The sequence below is a fragment of the Colius striatus genome, chromosome 16 (assembly GCF_028858725.1).
Source record: "Colius striatus isolate bColStr4 chromosome 16, bColStr4.1.hap1, whole genome shotgun sequence".
In the NCBI taxonomy this organism is placed as follows: Eukaryota; Metazoa; Chordata; class Aves; order Coliiformes; family Coliidae; genus Colius; species Colius striatus.
In genome coordinates, this window is record NC_084774.1 from 7,976,289 (window position 1) to 7,985,292 (window position 9,004).

The 9,004-nt window shown below is 68.3% G+C and overlaps 2 protein-coding genes across 2 annotated transcripts; one reads left to right on the forward strand and one right to left on the reverse strand.

The window, feature by feature from the left end:
• The first annotated feature begins 114 nt into the window (after nt 1-114).
• Nucleotides 115-1,329, forward strand: SPINT4 (serine peptidase inhibitor, Kunitz type 4). Its single transcript, XM_062009436.1, has 3 exons — nt 115-256; nt 669-842; nt 1,154-1,329. The coding sequence occupies exons 1-3, from the start codon at nt 115-117 to the stop codon at nt 1,327-1,329; spliced, it is 492 nt and encodes a 163-aa protein (XP_061865420.1).
• A 5,401-nt stretch (nt 1,330-6,730) lies between these two features.
• Nucleotides 6,731-8,788, reverse strand: LOC104552621 (WAP four-disulfide core domain protein 2). Its single transcript, XM_062009174.1, has 4 exons — nt 8,574-8,788; nt 8,190-8,324; nt 7,000-7,152; nt 6,731-6,874 (listed from the first exon to the last, which is right to left on the reverse strand). The coding sequence occupies exons 1-3, from the start codon at nt 8,659-8,661 to the stop codon at nt 7,001-7,003; spliced, it is 375 nt and encodes a 124-aa protein (XP_061865158.1). The 5' UTR covers nt 8,662-8,788; the 3' UTR covers nt 6,731-6,874; nt 7,000.
• Between the last annotated feature and the right edge of the window lie 216 nt (nt 8,789-9,004).

Below are 9,004 nucleotides of genomic sequence, written 5' to 3' on the forward strand. Positions count from 1 at the left end.
CTGGCACGGCATTGCCGCACTCGTTGGTAGCGGAGAGGCCAGCGCTGACGTCCCCCAGCCCAGCCCATGCCTGTCGGTGTCTCATCTGCAGGGGGCTGCGGTGGGGCACCGGCAATGCCCTCACACGGGCTGGTTGTGCTGCTGCCGCCCGGCCGGGCTCCCGCGGGCTGCCCCGGCTCAGCCGCCCCGTCCTACCGGTCCCCCCGGCTCGAGGGCTGCGGCCGGGATGCCGCTGGGGAGGCCGAGCCCTGCCTGGGTGCGGCTCGTTGCCTGCATGGCAGGAATTAGCCCAGCTCGGCAGCCCCGCTCCCTCCGCCCCGCTGACGCACCTTAAATCCCAGCCCACCGCACCCAGGGCCCAGACCTGGCTGCCCAGGGCACCATGGAGCTGCCGCTCGGCTGCCTCCTCCTCCTCTTCCTCGCAGCCCTGCTTCCCCTCGCTGCACGCTCCGGCCCAGACCCGCGCCCAGCTGGAAGAGAGGAGCCTGGGACGGGTGAGTGTGCCCGGGGCATGTCCCAGGGACAGGGATGCTGCTGCCTCCCGCTGCTCCGCGTGGTCCCGGCTGTGGGGCTGCAGGCAATGGGGGTCTGGCCCTGGGGCTCTGGGGGTGCTGCTCAGCCCCCAGCCCTGCAGCCTTCACCAGCATCCCGGCCCTTGTGCCCCGCAGTGAAGCCCGGGTACTGCTACCACATCGCAGAGGTGGAGGATCTGCTGAGCAAGGACTGTGGTGCGTGCCTCAGGGACACCTCCTGCTCCCGCTGCACCAGTGACGCCGGCTGCCCCGGTGCCACCAAGTGCTGCCCCAGCAAGTGCGGCTACACGTGCCAGGAGCCAGTGCTGGGTGAGGGCTCAGGAGGGGGACGGGGTGGGCGACAGGAGGAGTGAGCCAAGTAAATTGGGGTTCCTTGGGGAGTCCCTGAGCTCTTGCCAGGTTGCAAGCCCAGGGGGGAGGGCACATGCTGTGCAGTGGGGGAGCACCTGCGCTGCTGCTGCTGCGTGGGGCTGCGGGACAGGCGGGCTTGGAGCTGGCTGCCAGCAGGAAGATGAGGGGGAACCAGAGCTGTGCAAGCTTCTCCAAGGGCCATGGGCACACTGAGCCTGGCAGTGTCTCTATCTCGTCCCTGGCTCAGCCTGTTCCCTTGGGCCACACAGACTTCTGCTACCTGCCCTCCGTCTGTGGGACCTGCAAGGCTCTCTTCCGCCGCTTCTTCTTCAACGCCTCCAGCCAGCAGTGTGAGGAGTTCATCTACGGTGGCTGCGGTGGCAACAGGAACAACTTTGAGACCAAGGGCGAGTGCTCCAAGGCCTGCTCCCACCTCGGTAACTAGCCGTGTGCCACACGCTCTGTGCCACGTGCCATGGCTGCAGCTGCTCCTGCCCTGGCCTGGCCCCGCTCCTGATGCCGTGTCTCAGTTGCAGGTGCCCGGTAGCGCTGGCCTGAGGAGCACAGCGGCCTCAGCTCAGGGGAAGCTGCTGCTGACAGCCACGTCCCCGTCCCTGCTGAGAGCCCTGTTCCTTGCAGGGCTGGTGGCAACAAGCAGCGCTGCCCGGAGTAGCTATGCCAGGGGCTGTGGCTCACCAGGGGAAGTTTGGCAGCCCAAGGGCAGAGACGTGTGCCTGCAGCAGCACAGCTGCCCCATCCTATGCCGTGGTGCCTGGCTGGAGGAGCCTGACCCTCCCCTGGGGCTGTGGCACTTCAATACAAGGACAGGTCCTTGGATGAGCAACGTCTGGGTCTTGTCCTTCCTGCTGGTGCGGGCAGGAGCGGGCAGTGCCCATCCCTCCTGTGTGAGACCAGTGATGGGGCAGCAACACACGGCCCCAGGGCTCATCCCGGCCGTCACCCTGCAGCCCCGGCTGCCCCTGCACGGCCTCCAGCCCTGGCTCCGGCCTCAAGCTGCAGCGGTCTAACAGAGGAGGAACAGCCCCCATCTTGATGGTTACTTGGGGTGGTGCCTGTCCCACAGCCTGTCCCAGACCCATGGCTGTGTCTGCACCACTTTGCTGGCCCCATGGCACCAACCCCATCATGGGCTGAGTCCCCTGCTCCCGTCCTGGTGGGACCATCCTCTCCTGGCAAGTCCTGAGGGACTTGCTGGGGCTGCTGCAGGAGCACGGGGGTCAGGTAGGGCCACAGCCCAGCACTGCTGAGAATTAGGAGTGGTTGAAGCCGGCCACAGCCACACACGTGGTTTATTACTGGAGGTGGTGGGGAGGGGACAGGGCTGGTGACTACCCCGTGTCCCCCAACAAAGATGTCTTCCTGTTGTGGAGGAGCTGCTCTACTGTCACACAGCATCTGAAAGGAAGGACATGCTTTTAGGGAGCCCTGAGGCTGCAGGACTGATGCACCAGTGGCCAAGGTTCCAGCTGAGCATGGACAGCTCTAGTGAGAGCTTCATCCCGCTCTGCGTCCCTTCAGGTCCCCCCACCCCGAAAGCTCGTCTCTGCTGGGAGTGATGGGGCAGCAACAGACGCTGTCTGTGCGCAGGGAGTACACTGAGGGCTGTAGGTTGTCATCCCAGCTCCAGCCCTGGTGCCATCCCCTGTTTGGTGTCCCTGAGCCTCTTATCCCCAGGCACACGTGTGCAGACGTGGCTGCAGCCATTGCTGCAGCACTTGTGGCCCCAGGGACATTCCTCATGGAGGCTGCACAGGTCCAGGCACATCCCACGGCCCTGGGCACGCTCGTCCTCACCTCTGGGGGTGTCGGCGCAGACACGGCCGCAGCCGGTGCGGGTGCAGGTCTGTCCCCAAGGACACTGCGAGTTGGCCTCACACTGCTCCCGGCACTGCTCGGCGCTGTGCTGCAGTGCCGCCGTGGCACGCTCTGCGGGCGGGATGGGAGCGTCACGGCGCAGCTCAGAGCTGAGGCCCTGCCTGCTCATTACTTACACTGAGAGCAGGGGAGGCACGGAAAGGATGGGGGCAGATGGTGTCCCTGGAGTTGGGAGGGTGGGGGTCCCCGCGGGCACGGCCGCCCCGGCAGCTCCCAGCATGGGGCTGCAGCACGGTCAGGGCACAGAGTCCTCATGGGGAGGAGGCCAGGACGCCCCCATGGGGTCAGTGCTGAGAGGATCCCATCCCCACTGGGCTCAGCTGGGTGAGGGGACCTGCGCCCCAGTGCCAGGCCCTGGCACAGCAGTGGGAGCCACCAGAGGGGCTCTGCTGCCTCAGTCCTGCCCTTCAGCTCAGCTCCTCATGTGAGACTGCCTGGGATCCAGCACGAGGAGGCAGGGGAAGTGTCTTGGGCCAGCTCAGTGTCCCAGCGTGGTGATGGGCTGAGCTGGGACTGGGGAGCCGTGTCTGGCCGTGGCTCCTGGAACACGGGTACTGCTCCCTGCCCCCTTCCCTGTCTGGGTGCTTCTTCTGCCCTGACCCATGACTGCTTTTCCATCCAAGTATTCATATTTTGTGATGCAAATGAGCCCTTCCTCCGTGCAAGGAATCCGAGGGAACTGGTTCCTGCACTCCAGTCTGTGGCTGCTGAGGGGCCATCGGTGTGCCCCCCCCCGACTCTGCAGGAGAGTCACCACGGGGCAATGGTGGCTGCAGGGTACCTGCATGAAAACAAGAACCTCACCCTGCCCCACGGCAGCAGCTGCCTGCAGCTCCCTGCCCTGCAGCCCAGGGCTGCCTGCACCCAGCAGAGCACAGGGATGGTGACCCACAGCAGAACGTGGCCATGTGACCATTTATTTTGTTTCAGTGCTGTGAAGCAGCTGGATCTGAGGAGGATGCCAGAGGCTGTGGCCTGGCATGGGACAGTGAGGGCTCACACAGCCCTCAGCAGCAGGGCTGGAGGGGCTGGGGGTGCTGGGGACCTGTCCAGGACCCATCACAGCAATGGCAGCTCCATCTCGCTGGCAGTGCAGAAGGTCTGGTGCAGGGATGGGTGTGGGGGTGGCAGATGCTGCTGGCAGCAGCACCTCTTTGCTCACCCACAGGAGTGCAAAGGCAGTGGGATGGGAAATGGCCTTGAAACAGCAGCTCCTGCTGCAGCCCTTCCCAGCCAGGGCTAGGCTGTGCCTGGAAAGGCAGATGGAGTAGTTAGTGCAGGAGGGGTGCTGCTGCTCCGAGGGCTGGGGGCCCTGGAGTGCTGCTCAGTCCCTTCCAGGCTGGACCTGCGGCATGGCAAGGCTCATGTGGTGCCCTGGATGGTGGGATCCCAGAGGCATCAGGCTGGGGGGGGCTTACCCCGCAGCGGGCGGACACACACTCGGTTGCAGCCCTGCAAGCAGCACTTCTGACCAGGGGGACAATCCTTGTCCTGCAGGCACAGGAGGAGGCACCTGGCTGCTCGATCGCTATTAGCTGCATGGGGACAGAGCCCGGGCCGTGCTGGCATGTGTGGAGAGAGGGAGGGGTGAGGGGCTCACCTGCTACGGGCAGGGCATTCCCCTGGGGTCGGGGAGCTGCCCTGCCTGCAGTGAGGCAGCCCCTCACCCAGCTCCTGCCCCATGGGGACAGCAGCTGAGTCCCCATGTTCCCATATACCCCCCAGGAGGGTCACAGAGAGGGGCAGCACCCTGATGCTGGGCCTGGCCAGGGGGACTCAGTCTGGGGCAAGGCAGAGAGGGGATGTGAGGGGGTCTCAGCACCAGTGGCTTTACCCTCGGTGGGTGGTTTGCAGACGTGGCCACAGCCTGTGGTGCAGCACTTGGTGGCCCCAGGGCAGTCACTGTCGGTGTCACACAGCTCCAGGCAGGGTCCCAGGGAGCCCCGCAGCACCACGGGGCACGCGCCCGGCTTGGCTGCGGGGTGCTGGCTCCCTGGGGACGACAGGCACCGCGGCTGCACCTGGATCTTGCTTCCCTCAGCTTTCCCCGGCCGCACACTCGGGCGGGCACGGCGGGGGCTGCCACGGGCAGTGCTGGGGGCACACACACGCTCGGGAGATGCGGGTCCAGCGAGCCCTGGCCCCGGCACAAGGGTCGGCGGGGCCGTACCTGTGTCCGGGGCGGTGCAGGACAGCCCGCAACCAGAGAAGCAGCACTTGCGGTCCCCGGGGCAGTCGCGGTCGTCGGCGCAGCGGCTGGGGCAGGCAGCAGCGCTCCTCAGGACACGCTTCCGCGGGCAGAGGCCGGGTTTGGCTGGAGGGGACGGGAGGCTCGGGGCTCGGCCTGGCTCCGCGGCTCCCCTAGAGCGATGCGGGGCTGCGGACCCGCGGAGCTGTCCCGCGGCATCCCCATCCCAGCTCCGGAGCGGCCCGGCCGCCTTACCCGGCTCGGCGAGCACGCAGCGGGCGCAGCAGCCGCGGGTGCAGCACTTGTGGCCGGGGTCGCAGGCGCTGTCGTTGCGGCAGCTCGCCTCGCAGCTCGCCCCGATGGCGCTGCCGGCGCGGGGGCAGTAGCCCGGGTTCTCTGCAGAGGGAGATGGTCCGTGCGGCCGTGTGCCCAGGGAGGGGGCTCGCCCCGGGGGCTCCCGACGCCGTCCCCCGCCCGCATCCCACCCGTCGCCCAGCGCCCGCGCTGGCGTCTCTCGGGAGCGGCCGGCGGTACCTGCGGCGGGGAGGAGGCAGATCCTGCCCTGTCCGCTCTGGCAGCACTTCTCTGCGCCGGGGCAGCGCTGGTCCGAGAGGCAGAACAGCCTGTGCGGCCGCGGGGCCCCGCTCCCCGCCGGGCACTCGCCCGCTTTGCCGGGGGCGGGCAGGAGGACTGGAAGCCGGCGTCCCCGCGGGGCCCGGGGGCCGGACGGGGTGCCCACCGGGGCAGAGCCTTGGTGCCCGGCGCGGGGCTGAGCCGGGGCGGGCGGCAGCAACACGAGCAGCAGCAGGAGCAGCGGGAGGAGGATGCGCTCGCCCGGCATCCTGCTGCTGTCGGGGGGCCGTGCTGCTCGGCCCGCTGCCCGCGATTTAAGCCCCGCTGGGCTGGGGGCCGGCCGAGCCGAGCGGCTCCTTCCCACGCAGCCCCGTGTCGGACCGTGGGAATACGGGGCACGGACAATCCCGTCCGGGGGAGACTCCCGCGGCAGCGCTGGGCTCGCGGCCCGCAGGTGACGCGTCCTCCACAACTCGCACTTTCCAGGTCACCGGTGACCCGCGAGCAGCCGGGCCGGGGACGGGCAGTGCTCCCGGAGTCCCGGTGCCTGCGCTCCCCAGCGGTGAGCAGGATGGGGCGCTGGGGAGCCGAGTCCTGTCCCTAGTCCTCAGGATCCACCCTGTCTTGCCTGGGAGCATCGCTGGTCTCCTCCCGGCACACACAGAGCAGGGAGAGCTGCTGCAGAGAGCCGTGGTGCTGAGCTGGGGTGCAGCAGCCTGCACCCGCACCGCAGGGAGAAGGGGAGCTGGCACAGGGCACGGGGCTGGGCCGGGCATGGTGCAGGGCTCGCTCTGCTCTGGGGTGCAGCTGTGCTCTGCAGGGGCTCTGGGGGTGCCAACCACTCCAAGGCAGGTGGGATTGCTTTGCTTGAGCCACAGGGCCTGGGGGTTTTGGAGCAGGAGGGGCTTTGGGTGATGCTCAGAGAGCAGCTCTGCTCTGATGGGACAGAGCTGCACCTCAACGGCCTCACTCCGTGCAAAAGGAGAGGAGTTGGTGTGCAGTGGGGCTGTGGGGCCACGGGGCTGTCCCAGGCAGAGACACGGGCTGGGGACCCCTGGAAACAAAGTGCAGCCAGTGCTGTCACTTGGTGTGTGGAGCCCTTCCAGGAGGTCCTAGCCCAGCACCAACAGCCATGGTGAGCAGGATGTGACCAGGAGCATGGCAGGACAGAAAGGCAGCCACGGGCACGGCAGGGAGAGGCTGGTTTATTGGTGAGAGCACGGGGGGCTGTGATGAGCCCTGAGAAGGGGTCCCCAGGGAGGAAGCTGAGGCTGAAGGGTCCGAGCCGGGAGTGTGACTGGGCCGGGGGAGATGGTGCAGGGCTGGGCTGTGCCTGCAAAGGGAGCAGAGGGTCTGTGAGCATGACGGGTGCACCAGTGCTGTACCATGGGTGCTGCGCCATGGGTGCTGTGCCATGGGTGCTGAGGGGTGCCCGGGGCTGGCCGGCGCCTGGCTGACCTCAGTGGAGGGGTGTCACGCAGGAGACCTTGCCGCAGCCGTTCCTGCAGCACTTCTGGCTCCCGGAGCAGTTGGCGTCTGTCTTGCACTGGTTGGCGCAGACGCCCAGCACGGGGATCCCCGGGTTGACGGGTGGGCAGGTGCCTGGCTTCTCTGCAAAGGCAAAGGGACACGGTCTGAGACTGCTGGCCCCGACACGAGGGGCAGGGCTGACCCTGCAGCTCCTGGAGCCGTGGGCATGGCCCTGGCCCCTGGCTGCTGTGGACAGAGGGCCCTGGTGCTAGTGCTCCCCGACCCCATGGCTCTCCCTGTTGGCACTCCTGCCAGTCTGACCAAGTGGAGACACGCTGGGGAGGCCACGTGGCGTGGTGGCCCCCTTGGTCACTGTGCTCAGCTTCCTGCTCATGGGTGCATGGCCAGCACAGGATGTGCAGCCCCCACAGCAGCCTTGGCTCTGCTTTCCTCAGCAGCCCCTGCAGACAGCCCCAACCGTGCAGTTGCAGTGCGTGGGCTCAGCCCAGGCCTCAGCAGGGAGCGTGTGCTTCCCACACAGCCTGTGGCCCTTGCCCTGCCATCCCGCTGCCTGCCACCGACACGGCGCTGCCAGCTCTGCACCATGCTGTCCTGCACCACAGCACGGTCGGGCCAGCTCTGTCGTTGCAGGCAGCCATGGAGTTAGCACCAGAGCTTCCAGTTCAGATCCGCGTGTTTGCAGCCGGAGATCCCCGTTCCTGCTGCTGTCTGCCAGGGCTGCTCTCTGTCAGGACTGGCGTGGTGAGTGTACTCAGCTGGGTGGCTGTGGGGCTGTGCCTGGTGCAGGGCCGGGGATCACGCCGTTGGGACAGTTCCCAGGCACAGGGTCAGGAGGTGGGACAGTGCCCACATCCCAGGCTGGCAGCTGCCCACAGCGCTGAGCACGCAGCGAGGGCTGTGAGGGGGAGCAGCACAGGCTCCTGCCCTCTGTGCCTCAGCATTGTTCAGAGGTGTCTGCACACTCCCCGTGTCACCAGGGGAAGAGATGAGCGTGGCCCAGCGGCAACTCAGCCCGACCCCGCTGGGCTCCCGCGCAGCCCCCGGTAACCGCGCTGCAGCCGGATGTGCAACAGGCGCCCAGGACCGCGGCCGCATCCTGGAGCACCGGCGCTGCGGGCTGGGCTGGGCAGCCGGCCGGGAGCAGGAGGGAGTGTTACCGTCGGGCTTCTGGCAGGCCCTGCCGCAGGCCGCCGGGCAGCACTTGAGGGTGCTCTCGCAGTCGCCATCGGACTGGCACCCCAGCGTGCAGTTCGCTGCTTCCGTGGCCGGGTCCGGGCACACGCCGGCTTTTGCTGCAAGGCAAAGGTGGAGGCCGTGGGTGGGCGCCGGGGCTGCCGGCCCCGTTGGCAGGGCCAGCCTGGGGTGGGAGATGCTGCCACCAGCCCCAGGGCTGGGTCCAGGGATGCTGCTGAGCCCAACCGCGCTGGCGCTGGCTGGCTCTCGGCCCCGGTCCCGGCCCCAGCAGGCCCCGGGGCTGGGCGTGATGCTGGCGGCCGGCCCGTGCCGCACCGTGCCGAGCCGAGCCGTGCGCTCATACTCACTGGTGACATTCTGGGCGGGTGCTGGAGGCAGCTCAGCCCAGAGAGCCAGGACCCCTGCCAGGACCAGGACGCTGCGGGCCGTGGGCATGGTGCGGGAGCCGGCGCTGCGCCTGCGGCCGCCCGAGCGGCCTTTTAGCTCCTCTCCAGGTGGGGCGGGAGGACTCGGCCTTCCGGGAGCTCCAAGGGCCGGGCAGGGCCAGGCTCCCCCTTCGCGCTTGCACAACCTGAGTATCAGGTGTCTGCCGCTGCTGGCTGCCGACCAGGGAGGGGGAGCCTCGAGGAGACCGGGCAGCCGTGCCGAAAACCCGTCCGGCAGGAACGGCAGCCGCCAGCCATGGCCCCCGTGCCACGCCGAGCAGCCTGTCGCGGCCCCGCGCGGGGATGGGGCTGGTGCTGCCAGCGGGCTGCTCCCGTGCAGCACGACCCTTCCC

Coding starts and splice junctions, on each gene's coding strand:
- LOC104552621 (XM_062009174.1), bottom strand. CDS start 8,661: ATGCCCACGGCCCGCAGCGTCCTGGTCCTGGCAGGGGTCCTGGCTCTC. Junction 8,325..8,573: donor ACCCGCCCAGAATGTCACCA/GTGAGTATGAGC, acceptor TTTGCCTTGCAG/CAAAAGCCGGCGTGTGCCCG. Junction 7,153..8,189: donor GGCCTGCCAGAAGCCCGACG/GTAACACTCCCT, acceptor TTGCCTTTGCAG/AGAAGCCAGGCACCTGCCCA.
- SPINT4 (XM_062009436.1), top strand. CDS start 115: ATGCCCTCACACGGGCTGGTTGTGCTGCTGCCGCCCGGCCGGGCTCCC. Junction 257..668: donor GGAGGCCGAGCCCTGCCTGG/GTGCGGCTCGTT, acceptor TGTGCCCCGCAG/TGAAGCCCGGGTACTGCTAC. Junction 843..1,153: donor GTGCCAGGAGCCAGTGCTGG/GTGAGGGCTCAG, acceptor TGGGCCACACAG/ACTTCTGCTACCTGCCCTCC.